General features: G+C 39.8%; 1 protein-coding gene across 24 annotated transcripts in view; it reads left to right on the top strand.

The window, feature by feature from the left end:
• Positions 1-25,949, top strand: part of chl1b (cell adhesion molecule L1-like b) — a 66,459-nt gene extending 40,510 nt beyond the window's left edge. For 6 of the 24 annotated variants that reach the window (XM_067504778.1, XM_067504771.1, XM_067504776.1 and 3 more), the window contains 25 exons: positions 282-308; positions 425-536; positions 746-927; positions 1,825-1,956; positions 4,351-4,491; positions 5,391-5,502; positions 5,776-5,942; positions 6,027-6,192; positions 6,309-6,433; positions 6,786-6,887; positions 7,209-7,406; positions 7,627-7,697; positions 8,502-8,724; positions 9,609-9,724; positions 9,986-10,190; positions 10,323-10,445; positions 14,396-14,413; positions 14,492-14,671; positions 15,862-15,891; positions 16,760-16,831; positions 19,285-19,392; positions 19,573-19,734; positions 20,296-20,427; positions 21,371-21,443; positions 23,713-25,949. In XM_067504778.1, coding sequence (XP_067360879.1) covers positions 282-308; positions 425-536; positions 746-927; positions 1,825-1,956; positions 4,351-4,491; positions 5,391-5,502; positions 5,776-5,942; positions 6,027-6,192; positions 6,309-6,433; positions 6,786-6,887; positions 7,209-7,406; positions 7,627-7,697; positions 8,502-8,724; positions 9,609-9,724; positions 9,986-10,190; positions 10,323-10,445; positions 14,396-14,413; positions 14,492-14,671; positions 15,862-15,891; positions 16,760-16,831; positions 19,285-19,392; positions 19,573-19,734; positions 20,296-20,427; positions 21,371-21,443; positions 23,713-23,926 — 3,191 coding nt within the window. In that variant the 3' untranslated portion in view covers positions 23,927-25,949. Of the gene's footprint in view, positions 1-281; positions 309-424; positions 537-745; positions 928-1,824; positions 1,957-4,350; positions 4,492-5,390; positions 5,503-5,775; positions 5,943-6,026; positions 6,193-6,308; positions 6,434-6,785; positions 6,888-7,208; positions 7,407-7,626; positions 7,698-8,501; positions 8,725-9,608; positions 9,725-9,985; positions 10,191-10,322; positions 10,446-14,395; positions 14,414-14,491; positions 14,672-15,861; positions 15,892-16,759; positions 16,832-19,284; positions 19,393-19,572; positions 19,735-20,295; positions 20,428-20,850; positions 21,444-23,712 lie in introns of all 24 variants that reach the window. The other 18 variants (XR_010914442.1, XM_067504779.1, XM_067504777.1 and 15 more) reach the window with 18 other exon arrangements.
• Positions 25,950-27,775: the final 1,826 nt, after the last annotated feature.

Raw genomic sequence — 27,775 nt, 5'->3', positions numbered from 1 at the left:
TAGGTCTCGTCCAGGCTTCTTTGTCTTCACACAAGCATAGTTTTTCTCTAAAACCAGCACAATGATGCAAATTTTGATTTGTTTTCAGAGCACTGATCATTTCCAACATGCTCATTGATATCCATGCTCATAGCAACACTTCAAAAACCACCGGAGTGTCACACTGTCTTGTATCGTCTTAGTTTTTTGTGTTGTGGTTTTGATCTTGGTGATGTTTGTCACAATGCATCCACATTGTCATCATGTTCATCGTGCTTTTGTCTCATCCACCTCCATTTCAGAAAAAAGTGACATGAATCCTGAAAATGGTAAGTGTGATGCATAGACAACTATCATTATAAATGTGTAAACAACATATAATGGTCACAAGCCATTTCACATTTGATTTCCATCAAAATATTAATTCTCTGCTGTGTTTAACTAGCTAATGCAATCTTGGAGAGAAGACCATCACTTCTGACTCCCTCTGGTGTTAAATCAGAGACACAGCTAGTCAAAGGAGAGGACTTAAAATTGGAGTGCATTGCTGAAGGATTGTGAGTAAAATCTTTTACCATATTTTATCGTTTTTTACACATTTACACATTAAAAAACATTTCCCCTTAAACAAAATAAATCATTCAAGCTATTTGCTTTAAAGATCAGAGATTTGTTGCAACAGTAGAAATAGACATCGCGGGCCTTTTTTACAAATTGATATGAATTTTTTGTCAAAAATGTTACGTTGTCTCTTTTTTTCCCTAAGTCCAACTCCACAGGTTGATTGGGTGAAGATTGGTCACCAACTTCCTGTTAAAGCAATACTAGAGAATCATGGGAAACAGCTGATTGTGCCCAGAGTTGAGCAGGAAGACAGTGGGAAGTACATGTGCAAGGCAAAGAACCCACTGGGGGAAGCTGTCCATTACTTCACAGTAACAGTGGAAGGTAACAACTAAGTGCAATGTTTGGTACATTGGTGCTTTCACATTTCCTATCTGAAATAATTTAACGGATGGTATTAGTAGCTCGAGTAACATGCAATTTGGAACCAGACTTATCCTTCAACAGAGCCTTTAGAGGAAGCTAGATTCCTCTAGATAAGTGGTGGAAGATGTTTGTTGTTGGTAATGTTGTTAAGCAAAGGTACAGAAGTAATATGGACAGAATGCACTTTATATTTATTACGTAAAACGGTCCCGCGTAAAGTATAATATATTCTTTTTCAGGACATTGGCTATAAATTGGCTTCATGCCCATTGTTTGTGCGTCACCTAAGGTTGTTTTACACTCTTTCTCAGATTCAAAATGTCTTTCTCCCCATTCATAGCTCTTTGGTCTTCACACAGATCAAATGTAAAGTTATAAGTGGTCATTTAAAGCTATTTATTGTTTGAAAATGAGTCTCAAAGGTCACCCTTGGGTAACAAGAAATACATGTCCAATACTTTTGGAAGCGGTGACGTGGGTCCCATACAAAAAGTGCTGTTTTTTATGTCGAAAAATGTACTGAGGTGTAAATGCCAAAACATAAAAGCTGAAATTTTGACCTTTTCGTCTGAAATCCATGTTTTGATATAAAACTAGAAAGTCTTCAATTCACAGCAAAAACAATATAATTAGCCATGTTGTTTCAACAGGGGATTTTATCTGTTAATGTGTAGTAGAGTAGATGAAACCTATAACACAGTAACTGTAATTTTGAGAACCATGAGACAGTGAAGCAGCCATAAACGCTGCACAACAGTTAAAGAGATTAGGTCCTCTGTCTGTAAATACATAGTGCATTTCTTATACTGACACCCTTCAGTCTGATAATATCATGATGACCGTGTGTGTTCCCAGAGCCTCCAGAGTGGGTGTTTGAACCTGAGAGTCAGCTCAGTATGATTGGCTCAGATGTGTACATCAAGTGCTCGGCCAGGGGGACTCCTCAGCCAACTGTGGCATGGAGGGTAAATGGTGTACCTTTGCAAGGTCAGTCCCTTAAATGCTAAATGTTAATGCTGTTTTGCTTTCCCTTCTAGAACACTACATGACATAACATCAGAGCCAAAGATTGGTTAAAAAGTGGGTAGAAAAACAAGCAAAGCCACAAGTACTAAATGGATGTTGAAGGAATGCACTTGTGAAATGCTGCGAGAATAATCCTGAGCTGTCAACAGCTTTGAGTTCTTTAAATTGAATTCCACCCACTGAGACACAAACATTGTACAGTATCTAAGGGAAAAAGAAATAGACCAAACCAATCTGTCTTACCATAATGCCACTCACGGACTGCGTTTATATGCACTTATGTAACCATGTTACCCCAGTAAAAAAGCTTTGCCTGGTAATCACAGAATGAATTCTGCACTCACTTAAGAAAGCTGGTTTCTAAAAATCTGCAAATACACGCAACATATTAGTAATCTGATTTCTCCTCCGTCTTATTTTGGAAGGGTGTCTCACACCTTTTAACTGCACACTGGCGGAAAACATTGCTCTGCTGGGTTTCAGTCATCCAGTTGGAAAGTAGAGGCCAAGATGGGCCAAATACATGCTTTTTTTTTTATTTATTGTGAATTGCATATACACACTAGCAAGAGAAAGTCTGGAAACATCTAAACGCTTATGTATCTTTGTTATCTTTTGATGTTTATATTAAATCTGATAGCTGTTTATGGATCACAGAACACAAAGCAGTATCAAAAATTAATTTTAAGAATATTTGAGCACAGAATTTGTCCATGTTTTCCCACATCAGCTTGATGGGGTTCAGATCTGGTGATCGAGCTGGCCAAGCCATTGCCCCCTCAGTTTGAAGGGGTATCTATAAAGACTGAGGATGCCTTCCACATAATGCGTATCGCTCACTCTCCCATTGACAAAGCATCCCCAGATCCTCGTGTTTCAACCACCATGCTTCCCTGATGGTTTGAGGCAGGCATCTATCATCCTTTGTTGAGCTCTGTATCTGACACATGTTTTTCACTTGGATCCAAACACCTCAAACCTTGACTCACTGGTCCACAAGACTTTGTTTTAGTCATCTGACGTCCACTGTTTGTACATCTTGGCACACTGAAAGCTTTTTTTTCCCCCAATTTGCCATTTTAGTAGATTTATTCTTGGGAACTCTGCCCATGAGGCCTGCTGACCTGAGTCTCCTACACACAGGGTCTGTGCACACCGGTTTCTCAATTCAACAATAAAGCCAAGTTAGGAAGTGTAAGGTGGCTGTTTTCCAAGACCTTGTAACTATTTGTGTTCTTGGGCAGATGTGCACTTCGGCCTTCCACTGCATCTTTGGTCCTGATTGGATACAGTTGCAGCATGTCTCAGGAGACTATAGGAAGGCAGTTTAAAGAAAAAAGCTTATGTCTTATAGAGAACAACCTTCCTCTCTCAAGACAAGTATAGACTGATGAGTTTCTAAAGAAAGCTGTTTCTCTTAGATTATTTTTAATTCTAATTTACACTGAAGATGATGTCGCACTCTCCCTATAGAGAAAGAGCCAAATATAAAATCACGTAACTTTTTTTTGGACATTAACTTATTTTAATATTTTAAGATTGGTGCAAATTTGATTGCACCAATATTCTGTGCTCTACTTTCCTAAAAATAAATATTTTTTTCTTTTTTTGTTGTTGGGGGTCTAGTCACAACCATTTGATTAAATAAAAACAACAACAGATAAAAAATATGTACGAATGTAGGTGTTTCTGCAAATTTTTCTTGCAAGTGCATATTTCTATACCACTATACTAATGCAAATTGTAAATCACTATTACTTTCAGAGCTTACTGTACGTATTCCCAATCCAAAATGTGCATGTCATGTTACGTTAAACATAGTAAGGAAAGGACAGTATGTCTCATTTAGACATTTTTCTGCAGTCGGTACAAAAGAGCCTCTAAACAAACAGAGGATTAACCTTGAAACTAAAATATGGTATGCACTCTCTTCTAATGGATCTGGAGTCAATCCAATTACAAAAGCAGCCTTTTAATTGAACAAGTACTTATGAACTTGCATTACTATTAATTCAACATTTGACTGCATAACAGGCCTCAGGATGGAGAAAAATCAGTTTGTGGGAGAGCAATGAGACATTTGTGAACGGGAAGGGAGGGTCAGTCAAGCAGTAGCAGCCAAAAGTGCAGTATGATCATTGACTGAAGGTATATAGAGGTGATGTGCTTGGTCACTTTTTCAGCCAACAATAGCAGGACAGGACCATTAAGGGTGGAAGAATTTAGAAAATCTTATTTTTTACTTAAGATTTAAGTAAACTTTCCTGTTGATGTTGTACTACTTATGTTTAATGTAAATTTAACGTGGCATGAATGTTGCTTTAAACGCTGATTTTTTTCTTGACTGTATTACAGAGGCCCCTGCATCCAACAGGAGGGTGTTTGGTGACACCATCGTTTTACATAATGCCAAGGCATCTGACAGTGCAGTTTATCAGTGTGAGGCCTCCAACAGACACGGGAACCTTCTGGCCAATGCAAACATCATGATTATGAGTAAGTATGACACAGCTGTGTAAGCCAAGTTCAGCTTTAGCATAGTTTTTTAATCAAGTACATGAAAATACAAACCAAAAGTTGTTGGACAAAGTGTTTGTTTCACAGTGCGAGTTAGGTATCAGACTTTGCAGTGAGTCACTGGGAGACTGCTGACTGATGTGTCAAGCCAGAGAGCCGCCGCTGATGCTGGCATATGCCCATAAAGCAGCGAGGGGCCTTGGGAAGGAGGGCTGTCTACAAGCTTTACTCCCTCATTCAGAGTAGCAGCTCTCCCCGTGGAGCAACAAGCCCTGTTCCCTGCCATTTATATGTTAACAAGTTCCGCCTCAATTCCATACTGATTTCAGTGCCATAAGACAAACATGTGCTGCTTTAGAAGTGCAGATAAAAAAAAAAAAAAAAACACAGACAAAATGTCACTTTGCGCAAGCGTGGGGAGTTTGTTCTTGGTGACACAGGAGTTAATAAAGCTGGACAGTCTCTGAATGCTAAGTCCCTGCTGCTGCCTTTGTAAACAATTAGGAGAGACAGAGCATTTTAATGGGAGGCTTTGGCTACAACTGATAAGGTGTGCATGCCCGGCTAACTCATTATTCCATTGTTTTCCGCTTTGATTTCATTTTCACATTTACACATTTTTGACAACCAGACAGCTGAATCAGTTTTTATACAAAGGGGCCCACAATTAGCGAACACATAAGGCAACAGTGTTGTCACCTCATTTAGCCTATGATTATTTCCCTCAATCCATTCTCATTTTATCTGCTTTTAAAACTTTCAAGGTCTAAATGTCTTAGGAGCTCCCCAATGGAACTTCATTTTTCGAACTTTCTAACTAACTCTAGCTGCCTCTACTTTTGTAACAACCTCAGACTCATGACTGCTGGTCTTTGCAGATCTGCCACCTATGATTTTGACCAAGGAAGGGGAGGATTACTCCGCTGTAGAGGGGAAGGGAGTGATGATGCACTGCAAGGTCTTCAGCTCTCCTCCCTCCACGATCACTTGGTAGGTGTACACTGTTTCCTTATAGACCAGCAGAGAGCAGTAGATCTCAACTGGTTGAGGCATACAGTGCCTTTCTTTCTCTAGTCTTAAGCTGCTGTTTCTTTAAATCCCATTTGTCACTCAACAACAATGTTCTACTCAGTAACTTTTATTTCTTCTTTCCTGCCATGGTGCACTGTTTATCCATTTAGACTGCTGCTGTGCTCATAATTGATTTGACCTAAGAGAACTCTGAGACTTTAATAGGTGTTTTCTTTTTTTCTGAATGTTCAGGAGCATTGAAGACTCCTCTGAATCTGTGGAAGGGCCAAGGTTTACAGTTCATGACAATGGGTCGTTGGAAATCTACAGCACGGAGAAAGGTGACACGGGACAGTACACATGTTTAGCCAAAAACACAGAGGGCACGTCTGCCATCGATGCCATGCTCTACGTGAAAGGTAAACATTTCTAAATGACAAAAAAAGTGTTTGCAGTGATTCACAATCCCTGAAATGTAAGTAATACAGCTCTGCCTATGGAAGATCCCACTAGAATTGCTGTGGCCCCAGAGGACCAGCAGATCTTAATAGGTACCAGGGCCCAGCTCTCATGCCTGGCAGAGTACGACAAGTCCTTCAGCAATGACTTTGAGCTCCTGTGGGAAAAAGATGATATGGAGATAGCTCTCAACTACACAGAGAATTCAAGGTGGATTTTTTATTTCTTTATTTTTCACAGCATTGCAGCCTTAATCCCAGCTGGAAAAGTCATATTAGATTTCAGTTTCGTCCATCAATATTCTGTCTCCACCTTTCTGCCAACAGATACATTGTGGAGGATGGGATTCTTCTGATTATCAATGTAAGCCACAGGGACCAGGGTGTATACACGTGTGTGGCAAGAACTCCAGTAGACCAAGATACGGCCTCAGCATTGCTCATGGTGTTAGGTGAGCTAATAGGTGAACGACACTTCTGCTCCAAAAGACCAAAGGAGCAGAGGAAGCTGTTGGTGCATTAACGTATGGTACATTCACACATGGATCAATATGTCAAGAAGCCAAAGCTGAGCGTGAGCATTCAGACCACGGCTTTATTAGTGCTGTACTGTGTCTGACAGCCGGCTTTTTTTAAAATTTGAAATACCGTTGATGTCCTAAAGTCTTAAAGAAATAGCTCCTGCCTGTGCAGCCATGCAGTCCATTTCACATCCTCTCACTCTTGGGATGATTTGTTTGAGCTTTGCTGTAGACATTGATGTATCTGTGATTTTAAAAACCATGTTGTTGGGATGGTTTTCAGATGTCCCTGATGCACCAGAGGACCTGGTACTGTCTGACCACAAGAGCAGAAGTGTGAAACTGAAATGGATCCCTGGGGACGATCACAACAGCTCAACCACAGGTAAAAGGAGTATTTGTCTGTGCAGATGTCAGTTTAGTACATAATGAATAAATGCTTGTTTCAGTGCACAGTATTAATATGTCATACACATTTTTGGGTATCATTCTGCATGTAAATAGATTTGCTAGATACGTTCTTGTACAATTTGAATCTATTATTGATTCATTCAAGCGCGAATTATGATTAGGTTCCCTGAGGAATATACAAGCCCACAGCAGGCTTTGAGGAGTTTTCCGCACAGCTGGTGGTTAGATAAGCAATCCTCTGGCAAGAATTGTTGCAGTTAGGGACGGCCCTGATTGTCTTTCTTTCTGTCAACAGAGTTTATTATCGAGTACGAGGAAAGCCAGTGGGAGCCAGGAAACTGGAAAGAGCTGCTCCGTGTACCTGGGAACCACAACTCAGCTGTCCTCAAACTCCACGGACACGTTGACTATCGCTTGCGCGTGTTTGGAATCAATGCTGTAGGAAGAGGTCCTCCCAGCGAGCCCACAGAGAGATACAAAACCCCCCCAGCAGGTCTGAGGTTTCCTCTTTTCATTGTTTATTATACTTTTTGATAAGGCCCTCCAGGCCACTTGAACTGCCAACACTGCTGCTCTGTGAACTTTAAAACACTCAGACCTGCCACATAATTGATTCCACTCTTGTTGAAAATCTGCTCTCTTGTGTGCCTATTTCACTGGAGATTTCTTCCACTAATAATGCCGACAAAATCTATATTCTTTCTTCTCTATAGCCCCTGACAAGAACCCTGAAAATATCAAAATCGAAGGTCATTTGCCACATGAAATGGATATCAACTGGGAGGTAAGAAATAGCATTTGCTCTTTTGTTATCCTCCTCTTACTGCAAATTCTGTTATGTAGGTTACCTTTGCATAGTGAATTATTCACATCTGCAAGATTTTTTTGAAAGCCAAAGAATTTCCCTAAGAGAACAGAGATGAAGTTTTATCAATGTTTCATAGGCAATTACCAATAGAAATTTAGGAAATAGAAATAGCTCACTTTTGATGTTTCTTATTCTGTGGTTCAGATCTTTACAAAAGCCATTTCCTGGGATCACTGTGAATGAGTTTTCACTGAAAGCTGCTCCTTTTCTTTGATTAAAAAGAGAAAGGGGCCTATGAAAAAAAAGGGAAACTTTTCTTTTAGTGCACGCAGTAATATATTCAGCTTTATTGTAGAAAGATGAATCTCTCCTTCACTTATTATCTGGTTGCCCTGTCATGGTAATGTAGCCCCCGAATCTTGGATTCATGAGCTCTCCCACTGTTAATGATTTGCTTTTGTGGATAATGGTATCTCATTCTATTTCTCATGGTCCAACTTTTGTGAAGAGATTAATCTTTTCATCTACAATGTCTTAGCAAGCCCTGTATCAAAGAAAAGCCTTGCTGCAAGACCAGGTCAGTTGTTCTAGTGTTTTATTAGATAGTCGGATAAAACACTGCCAGTGTTCCAAGCACAGTTTCCTGGGCTAGCTTGTCATTTTAATCCTACAGAGGCAGTAACATTGAGCAGTGAAACATAAGAAGCATCTTATGCAACTATAAAAGTCGCTATGAAACCCTTCTCACCCTTGTTGTTTTTTTCCTCTTCCATTCTTCAGCCCTTGTTACCCATCGAACACAATGGTCCTGGCCTGGAGTATAAGGTCAGTTACAGGAGACAGGACATGGAGGAGGACTGGCAGGAACACATGGTGAAGAGACACTCATTTGTTGTAAAGAACACTCCCACCTTTGTGCCCTATGAGATCAAAATCCAAGCCAGGAACAATCAAGGCTGGGGGCCCGAGCCAAGAATAGTGACTGGCTATTCAGGAGAGGACTGTAAGTAGTGATCTTTGTTGATATAATTTAGAGCTGCATTATTTGTTTTGACTAGAAATTGATAAAATGGCTATTTGTAATGTAAGAAGAATCCTTCACAGCGACATATCCTCAAAGAAATATCCAATAATAAAATATATATGTAAATTCTGATTAAATCCTTGTCAGAGAACTAGAAAGCCAGACTTCCTGACTTACAGTGTAATTTTTTATTTTCCTATTGCTATGTTTATTGCTATGTTTATTTTTTAAACTAATTATGTCTGGAATTTTACAAACAGACTCTTGCTCACCTCTTGCTGCCACTTGGAGCTGCCTAAATGCAAAGTGTAGTTTGAGGATGTGTGATTTCATGGAGAAATATGTGGTTTAATTAAAACCTTTTTTTTCCCTCCTTTCTGTTTAACTGTGGTATTTTCTGCTCCAGTGTTCAGGTGGACTTTGTGAAATGGCATTCATAAGCTTTGTAATTTGGAGATTTAAAGTAGTGGACTGTAGGGCTTTCTCTGGAGAAGCAGTCTGTACAGAGATTTACTGTATTTGCTGTGTTTAGCTTTCTTTTGGACTTGCCCCCAGGAGATCACATCAGGTCATGACAATTCTCACTGCTGTAGCTTTTATCAAATGTGGTTATTTAGCTTTTAGGGTTGTAGTAATTAAGTCCCATCCCACTAGTTGTTCAAGTAAATGGGTGATTTCTAAAGCTAGTAGCTAGTTGTTACGTTTTTTTGTCTTTTGTTCATTCGTTCATTTCTGAAGTAGCTTTAATAAGAAATAGTGGTTTCCAAGGTCATGCTTCAAGTCTTGCCTCACTGCCCAGTTTTTAACGGAGTAGCTTTCAGCTAAACTGCACTGTATATTCTAATGTATGTTTACTTGTGCAGTTCCTTCTGCTGCACCTGATAATGTAGCTGTGGAGGTGATGAACAGCTCAGTGGTCAAGGTTAGCTGGACACGTGTACGCAAGGACAAGCTACATGGACATCTGGGAGGCTACAGGGTAATACCTCAAAAACAAGACATTTGCTTTCTGACACAATTTAAAAGAAATGGCTGTGACCTTGCTCTTAACGTTTACTTCTCTCACCCCACTCTGTCTTCTCTACTTGACCAGCTTCATGTTTTCTTGCTCATAATGCCAAAAAAACCCCAAAAAACTATTTAGAATTCCATCACACATTTACATATATATTTACATATATATATATATGATGTCAAACATTGTATCTTAACAGTTATATGTGTCTTTTTCACAATATAGATAAATTGGTGGCGTTTACGCAGTCTGGTGGATTCAAAGAAAAGCCACGGAGACAAACACACACTGACATTCCCTGGGGACCGGAATCATGCTATAGTACCGGGGCTGACGCCTTTCTCTGAGTATAGCCTCATTGTCATGACCTTCAACGGGAGGGGCAACGGCCCCGGCAGCCATCCCGTCAACTTCAAAACCCAGGAGGGAGGTAGGATTGTGGAGAAACAGCATGGAGTGTATTGATTCACAACTACTGAAGAGAAAATCTAATAATAGCTAAGGAAACTGGGTTGCAGAAATCAGCGGCTTACTGTGTGTATTACCTTCTCTGCCTCCACAGTCCCTGAGAAAAATCCTGTTTTCAGGGTCACAGATGTACAGAAGCACACTGTCTCTCTGGCCTGGGCCCCACCGGTGGAACCTAATGGCATTCTCACCGGGTACCTCCTCGAATATCAGCTCAGTACGTATCCATGTGCTTAAACTAAACTCAACTAAACTAACTCAGATGTAATAACAATGCCACGATATTGCCAGACGGAGATATTTCTGTTTCCCATGTGTCTTTGGCTTCTCTCCACCTTGGGCACCCTTCAGAAAAAATTAACTATATTGAAAAATGTACATGCAATAAATTTCAATCTAGCCACACTGTTTTAAATGCACAGCCCCTACCACCATAGAATATTACAGAGAATTGATCCAGACAGTAGGGAGGACTTGCTAACCCATGATGTTCATTGAGAAAATCATTGTGCTGCTTTAACAGGCCTGGGGTCAAAGTGAGGTCAGACTGTGTGTATAGGAAACATGTCAAGATGATGTCTGCTGGCCTCTGTGTCACACTCATGGCTTGGCTGGTGCTGACCAAAACCTCTGTGTCACAGCCTGTTAAGGTCCAGCCTTACTGACCCCATCCTGTCCACAGGATACCGGAGGATACCATCACTGACCACACGTGCACACACTTTACTGTTCTTACATAAAAGTAAAAACAAAGCTAATGACTAACTTCCAACAACATCTTAGTAGCACATTTCCTGGCTAATTGGGTTTGATTTGGCAGCTGAGCAAGAGGGCCAAGTGTCACACGATATTTCAGGAGAGGACGTTTTCATTGTGCCACAGCAATAAAGCTGATGGACTCCTTGAAGTGTGACTTCTTTTGAAGTCCCCTTGAAAGAAGTCATGTGAGAAACGTTGGGGATAATGCAGCCAGCTGTCAATGTATCATCGGTGACACAAGTGGAATCTCAAACTGCAGCACAGCTGTTTGAGGACTACGCCCATCTTTACAGCAGCTTTTAATAGCTTCACACCCCACATGTTTCGCAGGATAGCCTGTTGTAATGCTGTTTAACACACTCCACAGGTGGGGTTCAAATAATAGATTTTATATAGAGAGATACTTCCTGACTGATAAGCTACTCAGCCACCGTGTTGGATCAGATGTATAGAGGCAGGAGGTTTAACCACAAGATATGATAACTTGCTGAGCGGATTTTCCAGTTGTTGAGGTATTAAACTGTGTCATAAATATATTTTTTATAAATCGTACTTAGATTGTATTTTTATACCCTTATAAATCTGATAGTAACTAAACATAAAATTGACAGTCACACAATGTTACCTAAAAGATGACTTTCATTTTCTAATTGTATTGTCAACAGACGTTAAAACCACTACTGAAACTTCGTTTGATTGCTTGTCAGTCTGCACCATACATCTCTGTTGTTGTCCACAACTGCTGAAAACACCTCAGCCATACATCATTCCACTTGATGATACATTTCTAAATGAGTTTTCAAGATATTTTTAGCAAACATTGCCCCACATGTTGCGTTTCAACAGATGTCTGAAAGCTAATCCAGTTTGCAGACTTACCTAACATAATTAGAAGAGAGAAAACTCAACGTTGATATAGACGTATTTATGGTGATGGATATAATTCATTTTAGAAATTGACTATATATTTACTTATTTTAATATATCACATTCAACAATATATTTTAAGATAACATCTTATCTACAATGTTGTTAATCCCTTCTGCTTGGTTTTGGCGTTTCTTTCACTAGAGCACCCAAATCCAACCAACAGAAGGGTCTATCTTAAACTATCCAGTTTAAATGATCCAGAATAGGGTGGAGCCCAAATCCAATATGGCAGTTAGACAGACACATTTGACAAGCCCCAGTGCAGCATCTACCTTTATAAATCTCTAAGTTTAAATTGCCTGCTTTGAAGTCTATTTCTGTGTGGAAGCTTGTGATCAAGAAGATCAGTGATCATACAGTACATGTGGAATGAGATACAACTAGACATGATAATATTAGCACTGACAGAAATACAGTTGTGTCAGTATCATTTTGTTACTCTCAAAATAAATCCCTGAATGTAAAGGCTGAATGTATCCTGAAGTTGCCCTCACCATTGAGTGGGTCGTGTGGTCACACTGCGTTAAAGAGCTTGAAACCCACTCCAAGGCCTTGGGCAGGGATGGACTGTACACACTGAAACCACTACTGACCCACCCCTTATCAAGCTACTGACAGCACTTGGCACAGCAAAGTGTTTCACAGAAGTAAGATGAGGGCTCAAACTCTGTCCACTCCAGATTTCAAAATGTTGTGCTGACTTGATCAGAGTACTTTACTGTTAATGTGTTGACTGTGTGGCATAAAGACACATTCGACTGCAAAACATTACGCTGCAAAAGTATTTTAAGATCTGACATTGAAAGATTTATATTAGGATTTTTCAGTTTATTTGGAATAGTATAGGCATAGTTACTGATTTATTTTAAACACCTAACACCAAACTACTGTCTATTACAGTTACTGTGAAGTAGCTTTTTATCGGTGCACCACATGAAGTTTGCACTGCACTTACACGAAACATCAACTATAGTGGGAGTTCAGAATAACCTTGGTTTGGTTGAGTTGGTTTTGCTTTTCTTTCTATGTGAATGGAACCCAAACTACCTGGGGGTTGTCCTAAGCTTTTAGTGCTGGTTAGTCTTGGTCAGTTTCCCAGTACAAAAGGGCAGCTATTTGTCCAAGCAGGCTGAAGAATACTGATCTCCGTGGCCACTCTTTAAGATCATGTGCATCAACTTACAGGCCTAAGTGTTGCCAGATAAGTGCTCATACACCGTTTGACGTTTGTGGCCTCTTCTCTGTACCAGTCTGGATTGCATTATTTACAAAAACGGCATCGCTTTTATCCCTTGAAACAAAACAAAACAGGGAAAAAAAAAATAAATTGTGATGTCTGATAACAGCAGGTCCAGGCGAAAAGAGAAGAAGGGCAATACATTCTTCTCATTGTTTGCTACCAGAGAGATGTAGCAAAGGTCACCTCAACACCTGCTGTGTTTGTTTTTGTTACAAAGAACATAAATGCCACCTCCCTACCTACTGGGCCGCTTTACGTAGTAAAATACGTGGTCCCATCACAGTGTAGAGAGTGTATACAACAACACGAGGAAATAGTGCTTCACAATGCGTGGCTTGTTTGTTAAATGCTAATAGGATTTTCAAGAGATATTTAGCAAATGTGCCAGACAAAACAAGAATCAGCATTTGCTTTTTTTTTTGTTGGCACCAGTGAAAGGCTTTTTAATTGTCAGTTGGATTTATTTTAAAAAGGTTTTAGTTGGAGAAGTTTCAGTTTCCACAACAGAAAGAGACAAACATCTTGTGTGTAGGAATCACTCACTGTTCAACTAAAGCAAAATAAACTAAAATGAACTACCAAAAAAAAAAAAAAAAAAAAAAAAAAAATCAAAGATTTTGGTGCTGCTTAAGATTATAGCCACAAACTCTAATTATTCGTGTGTTATCATAAACAATAAAGGAGTCGGAAACAAAGTTTGTAAGGAATGGCAGCATGAACAATCGTTCACTGAGCCATTCATCTCACATACATCAGAGACAATTCTTTGAGTTAAATTGAAATGAATAATTTTGTCACCAGCTTGTGCCGCTCATATAGCATTCAAGTCACAGCAACTCTTTGGATACTGTACCCCCGAAAACCCATACATGGCAACTGTTTGCTAAATCCTTAAAGCCATGTGGTAATCTTTACACGAATTCTGTAGGCATTTCCCAAATCCCTCATAGACTCTCAGAATTTAAAAAGTAATGCAGTTTGGTCCAGGTAAAATCCAAATGTAGAACATTTCTCAGGAAGAGCAATTTCATTTCCACCAAAAGAAATGGTTACAGGAAATTATATCACTGAAAAAAGCACCCAATTTTGTTTTTACATTTACATTTTTTTGTTTTTGTCTTAATAGTTATTTATAATTCTAGATAGCCAATATTATTATCGTTTTTTTCCTTCAAAAAAGTGCTAAAACACTGAGCTTGACTCAAATTATTTAAAAGTAATCTCCATTTTTTTTTCAGGTGTCCGGAGAGTTGAATGTAGGTATAAGCTACATTAGAGGCACATGCTGGGGTACAGTAATTCCAGACTGTAACCTAAAATGTTTTTATATCTAGTCAATGACACGGAGGAGGTGGGTCCACTGCAGACGGTTGACATCAGCAACCCTGATACCACCAATTGGATTCTGCCTGACCTGGAGCCTGTGAGCAAATACAAGTTCTACCTACGCTCCTGCACCACGGTGGGCTGTGGTCCTGTCATCAGCGAGGAGTGCACGACCACCCTAGAAACAAGTGAGTGAGCAACTGACTGAGTGGCGTATCAATGAATAAGCTGTGTGTGTGCACGTTTGTGTGTGTGTGTGTGTGTGTTGAGTTCTGGAGAAGACAATGGCAACAAAGATGAGCTTGGAGGTGCAGAATTGGCTCTGCAGAGTCCATGCTAAGTGAAGTAAGTGACAAAGCCATTTCACAATTTCAAAATGGCATTGGACTAGCAGAACATGATGTATGCCTGGGCAGCCAAGCTTTTCATATCTCCATGTAAGTAATTTTTGTGGATAAACAATTTCATATGGGTGTAGTGGAGGTTTTCATTTGTCACTGTCATGAGAGTGCAAGTGCTTATTGATTGGACAGAGAGCCAGAACTGTGAAACAATCAGCAAAGAAAGAAAATTGCTTTGAGCAGGAGGGAAACTGAAGGTTTGATACCAAATAATGTAATCATGAAGAAGTTGGTAGGTAAGTGATCATAATGATCAGATTCGTAGCTGGTATATTTTTCTTTTCAATTACATATCATTTGTTGAGGACTGCACACTATACTTCAGCTGGCTCAAAGTCAAACAAATCTTCAGTGAGATTGCAGACAGCGGCATGAATGATTGGACATGAAATGAAACAGGAAGCTGCACGTGGACTCACATGAACAGAAGCAAAACAGACCAGCTGCAACAGATGCCATCAGCGTTTATAGTTGGGCGCATTTATTTATTTCTCATTCACGTATGCGTTGTGCAAAAGACAAAACGCGCAACTGTTACGCTGATACACACCACAAGTGCTGAATATGCAAGCGAGTGCTTGCTGAAAGGATCCTTAACAATCACAGAGAATAACGTAATTGGCTCTTAGGGGTTGTTTATTTGCACGGGGAAAAGGCAGCCTCAATGATTCCACGGAGAAGGGTTCATTTTCTTATGTGCTGAATTGAGCTGTTACATGTCTCTGTGTGCGGGGGAGACTTGAAAATGTGAGCATGAAAGTTATCAGTGTTAGCTCCACTTTCACTGTGTGTTTATGTGTCAGTGCTGTGTTGTGTTTTTAATGTCTTCTGCTTGCTTTCTCCCTTCACTGAATGTGCACTGCTGTCAGTATTACTTTTGTCATGCGGTGTGTACAGCACATATGTGTGTATGTGTAAACTTATGCTTAGCAATGCAATGCTTGTCCCTCTGTCTTTTCTTTTTCTTCCCTCTGCAGCTTCCACTGTGGCTTCCACTGTTGGTACCAGTATGTAGACTGGTGTTTGTGTAGACACTGTGGCATGTCACACCCACACATACAAAATCTCACATACTTGTTAATGCTTTCTTAATGCTCGCGTCCTCTCTGTAATTATGTGTTACATCTTTGCATGATTGTGTGTGACACGTGTAGCAGTCATAATAGTATTTAAGTAGCAAGTGCATGGGTAGATTTAGAAATGTGAACAGGTGTGGACGCTGTAACCCGAATAAATCAGCACATGCCAAACAGTTCAACACGTTATATTTTCCCTTCGCAGAATTTGAAAGCTCTAAACACCGTGCTCCTCTGTGGATAATTGACCTTGTCTGCTGTTTGCCCTTGCCATCAGCAGAGAGCACTCTGATGCCACCTTTCATTAGAAAAGCGTCAACTTCTTCTTAGATAAAGTTTGAGGCTTCCTCTCTAATAGCAATGGTAATGAGTAATCTAATTATAAATTCATATTAATCTTGGCTCATTAGTGGCCGTAAACGAATATTGACTTTTATCCTAGCAACAGCAGACCCGAGTGCAACATGTCTAACTCCAGCTGAGGCAATAAATGATGTTGTAAAAGCAAAATCCAGCAAGGAGATCAGACACACCACACGTCCATCTTTCTTACATTTAATGATGTGCATGAAGGAAATGAAGTCGCTTTTAAAATGCACAATCAAGTCAAATTAGAAATCCTTCCGTCGCCTTTTGTGTAAAGATGTGTAAAATTGTTCCACCTAGATTATATTTTACTGTAGATGTGTAGCTACTAATTTTATTTTAGCTGACAATAGCATGTGTGCTAACAGTAGAATGTAGCACCCCCTGAGCTCCAATCCAAATTGATAACCACAAGGTCTGTCTTTCTTTTCAGGCAAGTCAGCTTCCCCCTCACCTCCAAGCACTCCAAAGTCCCCAGTGACCAAACCCACTCGTTCCACCATAGGTAGAGTTCCAGCACATTCCGACACAAAAAGCATCGAGAACCCACAGTGGCAAACCAAAACTACAGAGTGACAAATACACAAACACATTTTAATTGTTTGTCGGAACATTTTTCAGTTGCTAACTGACTCCTGGACTCCTCCTGGAAGTAAACTGATACCACGAAAACAAAGACGTACGCCTCTATATTGTTGCAGGCTAATTAGGTACTTGTGGTATTTTTCCTAGAAAGTTTGTCGTTTCCAGTGGTAACAGGAAAGCTGGGATGTAAGGCAACATCTCAGTTTTATTGTTTGTTACAAGACAAGTGGATGCAGATGAAAAGGCTGGTTTTAATTTCTCTTCTGTACCACAGGGAAATCTAGGATACTAGATCTATATCCTGACCCGACAGTGTAGCTGCACAGCGAATGGGACCAATGCTGTATGTTTAATTGTCAGTGATTGATTTGTTGAGCCCTGGTCCCCTCTGTACATGGCAGTATATTGACCCAACAATCACCTGACATTTCCATGTAGTCTTCAACTGGGTAAACAACAACACAGCTCTGGGACAAGAAGTTGTCCGGGGCAGCATCTGAGCTGAGAGAAAACAGCGAGGAGAAACATCCTACTGGGTCATGCTGGGGATGTGTGAGCCCATACCGGGAGGGTGATATTTACAGGACACTGAGATAAGTGGATAAGTGGAAGCTGTTGAAAGCTCCTATATCACAATATTTTTTGGCCTCTCTTCATAAAAAAGAAAGCCCTCCTGACTTTGAAGGGGCGTCTTCCAAGGCATCACCTCCCCGCTGGGTGAGCAGCTGCTTCCTGCAGCATTAAATAGCAAGCTGAGAAGTGCAGTGACAAAACACAGAAGCCAACGTTGGGATATTTTTAGTTAAGGGGCCTGTGTCAGTTGAAGTCCCTGCGTAGTACCAATGATTGCAATTACCGCAGTTGCACACTAATCCATCAGCATTAGTCAGAGAGTGTCATTTGCAGTGGTGGAGATGGACAGCACAGTCGCAGGTGTCCTTGTGTGCTAAATTATCACCTGAGCAAATAATGCACCTGAGCTGGAGACACAGCAGAAGATTTGCATGATTGCCGTGGGGAAATGAAGTGGACTGTGTTTTGTTGGCCAGCTTAGACGGCTGCTGTCAAAATATACTTTTCACATACTAATGATGAAGATCGTTCACTTCAATGTTGGATTTTATTCCTATTGAGTATCAAAAGGCTACAAATGTCAGAGTTGGGGTGGGGCTTTAAATAATAGGAGCTGTAGCAAACATCATGTCTTCCGTGTTGTATCTGGATATTTAATTATGCTTTTTAGGTTTTAAAGATTGTAGAGCAGAAGTAATTACATGACTAGCCTCATTAGAATAACTGTTTCGACAATTGGTCGTTTACCGTGCAAAAATGTGAGAATTTGGGTTTTGGACTATTATGCGTTGGGCCACAGAGCCCAAAGACACTGCAGTTTCAGAAAGAACATGCTAATAAACGAAACACAAGCAAATTAAGAAAACACTTTACCAATTTGACAACACTGGTATCACATTCAGAAAAAAAAACTCTGCAGATTACAGACAACACAGCCCAATGCAGAAACACTGGGCAAATACAGAACACACAACTAAACAAACGTGCCATTAGAAAAGTGCAACAAACAATTAGAAAACAGACCTTTCAGCTGATCTTTCAACTTAAGTCACCGCAACAACGGTGTCCCAACTGTGTCTATCACTTTTTGGTGCTCTCCTGGAAACTTTGCAGTCGTCTGCAATTGAGATGACACTTGGCAGTTGTTTTCACGTGCTTCTTTAAGTCAACTGGTATTAAAAAAAAAAAGAACATTTTTTTAATTGTTCATTTTAACCTTCTTGTGTAGTTTTTTGTATTTGTCCCTCTGAAACATTTTCATCATCAATTTTCTGTTTCTCTATCTGCAGCTTTTTATTTGAATGTTGCACCACTGCTGTCAAATTGGTCGAGTTGTTGGCTTAATTTGCTTGTGTTTTTATTCATTTGCATGTGTTTCAAGTTGCAGTGTGTTGAGCTCCCAGGGCCACCGTGCTGTGACATGGCAGAATAGTAATATAAGAACAATATGCAACTTGCAGAGATGATCGCATTGGTTTGATAGTAAATCTCACTTGAGGCTTCAATAGACAAACATTTCGCACTGGCTCCACCTGTGATTTCATCTCCATATGTGCATTACTCCTTTCATGTCTGCTGTTTGGAGATTCACCCAACGTCCCCCTCTGTCAGATGTAATTGATGCCTCTTTAAAGTACTGTTAGAAAACAGAAGAGCACACTCTCCCCTTTCATAGAAAATGAAGAACAGCATCCTTCATCATATAATAACAACCCTCCTATCACCCTACCACGGCTTTGATCTACTTTGTACATAACTAACCCATCTTTGCTGTTTCTCTTTTTCTCATTTCTCTGTCAGTCCCGGCCTTGTTGAATGTTAGCTCAGCTGTTAGCGACAGCTTTGCAAATATCAGCTGGATTTGGCGAGGGGAGCACATCGAGTTTTATATTGCATATATGAACAACCGTAAGCGCATATCATTTTTTTTGTCTGGAACACGTTAGACTGTTTTAACCCTCTCATAATGTTAGCTGTGCCGTGTCTGACATCCTTCCTGTTTTTTCACTAGACTACATATATCTACACTACAGTAGTTGTGTGTTGTCATGAATACTAATCCACCCTGATCATTGACCCTCTGCACAGGTGAGGGCTTCTGGAAGATAACAGAGACCCTAAACACCTCTAAGACTTTCCACATCATTGACAGACTTGAACCTGGAACCGAGTACAGTGTGCGCCTTATTCCTTACAGATGGGTTGATAATTCTAGTATATTTGAAGATGTTATCACCACAAGGTCCGCAGGTGAGGAGGGAAACCAAAATAGCTCTATCCAAAGATTGAATCATGTCAGCTGGACTTCTTTTCCTGGTTAGAAACGTTTTGCTACTTATCCGAGCAGCTTCTTTAGTCCGAATAAAATGGCTGGGGAACCCAGTTATATCCTCCAGAGTAGGCCTTTGTTCCATGATTCAATCTTCGGATAACCAAACCTGGATGAGTGAGAATTTTCACAGACAAAGTAGCTCTAACTAAATGGGAAAGCAACTAACTGACCTTTAATTGAGCAGTGCGTCCTTGAGAAGTGACTCAAGCTGCAGCGTGTGTTCTTTTGCACTGTCACTAGGATTTAATTTAGCAGCGTGGACTTGCTGAGAGGAATTACATTTGTACAGCGTCCCTTACTTGATTAATTAGACAAGCAGGATTAGCTGTTTAATATTAATATTGGACCGTTTCCATAAGCAGCGCACTCTGCCACCTTCTGCCTCTGCATCAGATAGACTTTGCCGATGTAAACGTTCAACCAGTGTCCCGATGAAAAGGCCAGGGCGTGTCAAAGTCACCTGGTTTTGTTCTCCTCAGGTCTGGCCAGCATCCACGGAGGAATATCCACCCAGGGCTGGTTTATCGGCCTCATGTGTGCCATTGCTCTCCTCACGCTCATTGTGTTGATCGCCTGCTTTGTCAACAGAAATAAAGGAGGAAAGTATTCAGGTAGGTGCTCACTTACTCATTCCTTGAATACTAATTGCTTCTTGGAGTGTCATTATATTTCCATTTTGCCTTTTGTTACTGTGAGAAATAATCTCAGGGGCCATGCAGGAATATGTAAGCTGACGTGTTTGTCTTTTTTAAGCCTCGAGATTCTTTTGATGCAAATGTATACATAAAATAGGCTTGCGTATTGATAGGAAAATGAGCCTTCCTACTGTGTGCCAATATTTGAATGTTGTATTGTCTAGATATGACGCTTTTTCCATCGGTACTCCAAAAGTGCAGCCCACAGCGGGACAAAATGCAAATGCTGGGGGCACATGGGGTTGCAGCGCAGGGAGTGATGACATAAGCTGTGTGGTATCACAATGTTATTCCTCCTGTTGGGGACACGAGAGTCCTTATCGGCTTTATTATTCACAGCTAATGGCCATCAAGTTGTCGTCTGGGCAGCGATCGCTTCGCTCGTCAGCAGAAAAAAGAACGAGACGCAGCTATGTCCTTTTGTTTTCTCATTAAGTTCTCATTACCACCCATAGCTACTACAACCTTTTCTTTTCCTCCAGGCATATGTTGTTCCTGTTACACCACAAATAGAACCATACATTCACACAATATTTAACTCTTTTATCATGCATGTAACATGCAGGCAAACAAATCCTTAAAAAAACGTAAGAAAAATGTATCAGATTAAGCTGTGTTTTTATATGCTTTTCAGTATATAATGTATTTAGGAAAAGATCTTAAAAAACATACCATACTGCAATCTTTTCTAAGGCTTGCACTCATCTTTTATCCAACGAGTAAGTGCAAGGTCCAGGGAATAAGGCACTGAGACTCTTAAGTTATTCAAACAACGTTGCCAGTCAGGGGACACAGTGATCTTCATTGGCAGCCGTCTCTTGAGAAAATCACTGGTATCTTCTCTCCATTTTGCGAGCAGTAAAAGAAAAAGAAGACCTTCACCCAGACGTGGAGTCCCAGGGCATGAATGACGACACATTTTGTGAGTACAGGTAAGCGCAACCCTCTGAGCACAATTTCACCACCCCACTGCAATTCATGCGCAACAGTGTATGAATTTCTCTTCTGCCACCGGTCGTTTCCATCTTCTCTTCTCTCTGTTCATTTCTCTTTCCGCTGAAAAGACAACCCAGCATGCACGAGGTTCACATGGAGCCTCAAACTTCTTCTGTTCAAGACATTTGATGGACTGAGTAACTGGAAAGTATGTGGTAAACAGCAGTAGCATCCCCTTGCTGTTTACACATGAGCGTTGTTAGAGTGGTAGCTTTCCTTTATAAGACAATGTGACTTCAGATGCCCTGTTGTGTTGGTGTTTGTGATAGACGTGGCATCGTAAAGGCAGCCTCAGTGCCATTCGGATGTTGCAATTTTCTGTCCGGATGGAGCTAAACGCATGCTGCCCAGCACACAGCAGGATGCTAAATCTAATCAGTGTAATTGAAAGGAGCTCATCTCCAGGGCAGTAATATCTGGGAACGTATCATTAATTCTTCAGTGGTCCAATTCATAACAGTCTACTGCAGTATGGGCCCCAGTGTAATTGTACAATCATCTGCACTGCACAACATCTGGTGATGTGATGAAGTCAAAATTGTCTCAGTGTGACACGATCTGTACTTGATGGCTCCAGGAGCTAGTGGCAGCCGTTATTCATGAAAGTTTTTCTAATCCTAAATTTGAAGTCACCATTTAGCCAGTGTCAATGCTTGGTTGCATTGTTTAAATTGAAGACATTTCAAAAATGTTCCGGAATTCAGTAAAGTTCAACCCTTAAGTAAAGAAACATAGTCAGAAACAATCAACAATCTAAAGACGATATCATGTTATAATGTATGACTTAACTACTGTGTGTGTGTGTCTGGGTGTATATATATATTATATGTGTGTGTCTGTATATATGTGTGTGTATATACGTATATGTATATACATGTGTGCATACACACACACATGTATATACATACATTAGCTTAGACAGAAATTGAGGTTAACAGCTATTATTTCTAGGTGCTCGTTTGAATAGTCTGTAAACCTCCCGATTGACAAGTGTCTGGGAGCTTACTAAAATATAAGATTAGTATCAAGATTCTAAAGCAGTCTGAGCAAGTAAACAATCATATTTCCGTAAATGTCAAACTATTTAGGTATGTTTTAGTTTTATTATATTGTCCATGTATGAATACGATATTTTGCAGCAGGGAAATTTTCTATTGACACTTGGTTTCACTGACATTTAAACAGTTTACAATCTCCCCAAAACTCCTCAAATAGGCATAAAGACAACAAACTCTCCATTTTCTGGTGCATCTTCTCAAACAAAATGGCAGTTAATTAGTTTCAAATGTCTGACAGTTTTAACGTCTAAGCTAACATATTTGCTGACACACTGTAAACATCCTATGTAATAATTACCTTTGCTATCAGCTATCTGAACATCAAATTAATCTAATAACCTTGGTGAAATAAGAGTGTCGTGTAGTGCATCTTACAGTGCATGGATTGATACTGTAACAGCTCTAAAGCTATAGTATTTAACGTTTTCCCAATATGCTTTTAGTGGAGATATGCTCCATAACTCATCTTAATGTGGAGAGATGCTGTCGACACCTGCTAAAAAAAAAAAGACTCACAGAACTGCAGTGGCAGCAATGCAAGTGAGTGCAGCTCACTATTCTAAGCAATCACAGAAGGTCAAACCCTATGCGTCACATCTAGATGCGAAAGGGTACCTTGCCTGCACTGTAGCTACAAGATGCCCCAGGCTTTGACGGAGCATCAGTATTAGCAGTTTGTATCCTGCAGCTAGTTAAATGTGTGTGTGTGTGTGTGTCTAAATTTCGTGTTTAGAGCTGACGTTTTGATTACAGTTTTGATTTTACAGAAAATTCTCAAAAAAAGTTGTCTACTTATCTTATTCTGTAAAGTGCCCTGAGATGACTTTGTTGTGAATTGGCGCTATATAAATAAAGTTGAATTGAACATTTATAATGTGCAATAATACAAGACCGTACGATGTAGACCATAGCAGCCTCACGCTCAGCCAGCCCTCAATATCTAATTTCTGTTGTTGCATTGATGACCTTACTGCATAACAATTAATATTGTCTCAACTTGTGCATCTTTGTGATTATTTCCCTTCTGCCAGTCACAAAGAGGGAGTTATAGCTGGATTCTCCATCCTTCCATTGTCTCCAGTAAGCCAGAAAAGTGAAGCCATGGGTGAAATAAGGTGATTCTAAATCCACTGTGTCTCTCTTCTAGTGACAACGACGAGAAGCCACTGAAGGGCAGCCAACACTCACTGAGCAGAGAGATCAAAGCAGGGGACAGCGGGGACAGCCTGGTGGACTACGGCGACGAGGACGCTCAATTCAACGAGGACGGCTCCTTCATCGGGGAGTACTCAGGACGAAAGGAGAAGAGGGAGAAGAGGGTGTCAGCTGAGATCAAAGCCACCGTCCAAACCCCCGCGTGAGGAGCGGAACGGCTATCCATCCTCCCCCGGACACAGTTTCCATTAAATCTGCTGGGAGGAACAAATGAAAGAGGAAACAGACATTATCCATACTGAGCGCAAGTTTTTGTGTCAAATGTAATGTGTCATTGTCAGCTGCACTCTGCCATCCTCATTTTATAAAGCTCTGTTTTGTCAGGTTGCACCAGAATGACCATTACTAAATCCCGTGTATATATAGTGTATATTCTATGTGCGGAGTGTCTTTTTTATAATTATTATTACACATGAAATTTAGAGGGCTTGGATTTTTTTTTTTTTTTTGATTTCCAATACTGCAGCTGCAGTTAATGTTTGTACAAATGTTGGGAACATGTCGCTCGTCATTGCACATCATCATACAGTATGCTGCTTTAGATCTGATGTAATATTGTAGCAGACCACAGATAATACCACAAATGAGTTGGGATATCAAGATATTTTTCAATTGGAGCAAAATTTACTGACCTTTTATATGTGAAATTGATTAATTAAATATATGTGTGTATAAAGGTTGCTTATTAACTTATTTTTAAGTGGGTTTTATACCTGATGAAGTAACAGTGAAATTGACATATCATTAAACATCATTACACAACGCTGATTCTTGAGTCAAGAATCTCCCCTTCAGTGTTAGAGGAATATTCAGTTTAGTTATTATGCTTGTTTAAGAGTAGTTAGATACATTGGAGGCCAATGTTCACTCTGAAATTTACATTGTCGAGTGATTGGACAATAGATATCTGAGACTGTACATGCTGAAATAGGTTTGGATAGGATTTTCAACAAATGTAATCCATTACAGCAAACTGTTGATGAATAAAGACTTGTTGGGTGAATCACTAAATCACATTTCCATCTACATTTTCAGAACAGTTTGAATTCAGACTTCAAACACAATTACAGTTGCACTATTTATAGGCAAATATTTTACAGCACTAGAGTTACAAACATTGATATTTCAAATCCTGGCATGAGATGCAATGGTTGTTTTTCTTTCTTTTTTTTTTTATATATAAAAAATATCTCAAAAATATTTTACTTATACAAGTTGCCAGTCCGTAAAAAATAAGTTTACATTTTTTTTTTTTTTTTTTGCTTTCTTACTGAGAGTGAGATTAGTAAGATAACACCACTATCTCTACACTAATGGTAAGTAGCAAATTAGTTTAGCTTACCATTAAGACTGGTAATGGGGGAAACAGCTAGCCTTAAAATTTGTTAAAAGACCTTACAGATAATATGGCATATGTTATGTATCAGCTGTTTAATCTATGTAAAAACTACAAAACGTGTAAAAATCAGTGTATAAACTACAATCCACTCATAAGTAAAACATGTTTGTGATGTTTCTAAGGAACCTCTGCTGATCCTGGGTCTGGCTCTTTTGCGATCTTCATGCTAAGCTAACAATTCTTTCAAAGTGGTTTTCTGGTTTTAGTATTTAGATTCTGCATTGTTAGCAACATACTGTAGTATTGTTTAAAAAATGTTGGTTCCATTTGAATAAAATTGGAACAAACATTTAGCATAAATGCAACTACAGATCAAATTTCATTAAAGATGCCTAGTTATTTTGAAAAAACATTCCCCCAGTTTGTAATAGACGGTTTGGGATATAAACTAGTCCAAACAAGTCCAACAAGTCCAAATTTTGACAACCTTGGTTAATATCACTCTGACATCCTGACAAGTAATTTCTTATAAAGCCCCTTTTTATAAAGAGCTTGAGATCACAGCTGTATTTGTCGGCTGAGAAGTACTTTTTATGATCCGCAAACTGATTTTAATGTGTGAGGTTGGTGCAGTAGCCCTTTAAGAAGACGTTTATAACAGCTGTAATGGATTATAGACTTTGTCATTAGACATTTGCTATTGAAGACATTATGTTTTTCAGCATTAACATACAGAACAGGTACATTGTTTTGTAAAAGAAAATCAGCCATGCATGTTAAGAATGTTAATTGATGTTTTTGATGTCATTAAATTGCTTTACTTTCCTAGATTTGGGGTAATGGTCTGACTGCCTGTCATCACATATGTATAGCACTGTTTGGATGCCCACACAGATGAATACATGACTGACTAAATCTCTGCCATTACCTCAGGAGTAAAGTATGACTGGAGGAAATGCAGTAAAATGTCCTTATTCCCTTTGAATAAAATAGATGTTTGACAAATTGTTCCTCTTTGCAGTATCACTTTAACAAATGTCTCGCCGGGGTCAAGTCTGTCTGAGTTGAGCGTCTTGTTTGATTACTTTGGCTGCAGGAGAGAATCCCGAGAAATCAAAGGAGTGGGCTCAGGCGGGCACTGGATCAAGAAGCGAAAGCTGTAATCATGTCTGATGGTTGATAGGAGGGAGTGGAGAATGTCACTGCGATGGTTCTCACTGCCTGGGTCACATCTGCCTCACACACACTCTCATCACTCAGCCAGGTTTGCTGTAGCTGCTGCAGTGAGAGGTCTGAGTGTTCCCGTATATGACCTTCAGGGGCTGATAATAAACCCTCATACAGGAGGTCTTCAGCTCTTTGGCGACAATGCAAACAGCTGGATGTGGAGCCACACGTAATTAGTGATGGGGAAGCTACTTACAGGGCTTAATTCTGCAACATAACAATTACTGCTCTCTGGGGAGAAGCTGAACTACATCACAGCGAGAGACGTACAGTTTGTCTGAGAAGTAAAGCCTCTTACAGAAAATACTCAGCAAAAAAAGAAAGAGAAAAAAAGAAAAAAAGAAGAGCACGAAAAATGACAGAAAGCACCAGAGTTTCCTGTGACCTCTCAATCAAGCGAGAGGTTAACATGAAAACAAACACACAGACACGCTCACACATATAAGGTGAGTTTACAAAATCATTGAAATACCAGGGTCGGAGCTGCGTGAGTCAAAGTTCAATAAAATTGGAACTTTCCCAGCCCCCCTGGATCAGCGTAGGGCAGCGAGGCAAATTTGATGTAGTGGCCAACAGTGATTTGGCAACTTCCACAATGGAATACTGTTATTGATACTGTACGTTCCACACACCGATGTGTTAAAGGAATTTCTTATAGAGTATCATGATGTTTCTTTTTCTACAACAATGTGAACATGTCTATATGATCATATATGGTGAGTGTATTCTTCTCTAGCTACAGCAACATTCGGTTTGGGCAGAGGCCTGATTTTGGTGTTTTGCTGAATTGAATACATTGCAGTGCTTTTTGGTTTGCTTAAAATGTGAAAGTAAATTCATTTATAATAATAAAAACATATGTGACATATATAATAATATGATAAAACATATGCTGTACATAACCAAAAAATGCAAAAATGCTCACTCAAAATTAAGCTTTCGTGGCTGATGGTGTGACCAGCCACCACTGCATCAGAATGAAACAAATTCATTTAAATAATTAATTTTAGAATTCTATTATAAATCAGTGGAGCTACTCCTTTGGAGTCATTTCACACCCCCTGCTGTTGCACTGCGATGTGGTCCTGTCCATTTTGTTGGCCTTAATATTTGTTGTGTCTAGAACTTGGCTGTAGTCTTACTTGGGCGAAATAAAGTGACACACACACACACACACACACACACACACACACACACACACACACACACACACACCGGTTTACATGTTGGATTGACAGTGCATTTAGGGAAAGAAACCAAGACATGAAATCCAAGACACTCTCTGCAGACATTTGTGAGACAATTTTGTGGCGTAGACCAGGATAAGGCTATAAAAACGTTTCCAAAGCTTTGAATGTTCCCAGGAGCACAATTACCTCCGTGTTTGTGAAATAAAAGTCTGGAATTAACAGGACTCTTTGTCGTGTTG

This window comes from Channa argus, chromosome 5 (assembly GCF_033026475.1).
Source record: "Channa argus isolate prfri chromosome 5, Channa argus male v1.0, whole genome shotgun sequence".
NCBI classification, from domain to species: domain Eukaryota; kingdom Metazoa; phylum Chordata; class Actinopteri; order Anabantiformes; family Channidae; genus Channa; species Channa argus.
Note: the sequence above shows the minus strand (reverse complement) of the source record. Positions and strands in the feature narration are given on the sequence as shown.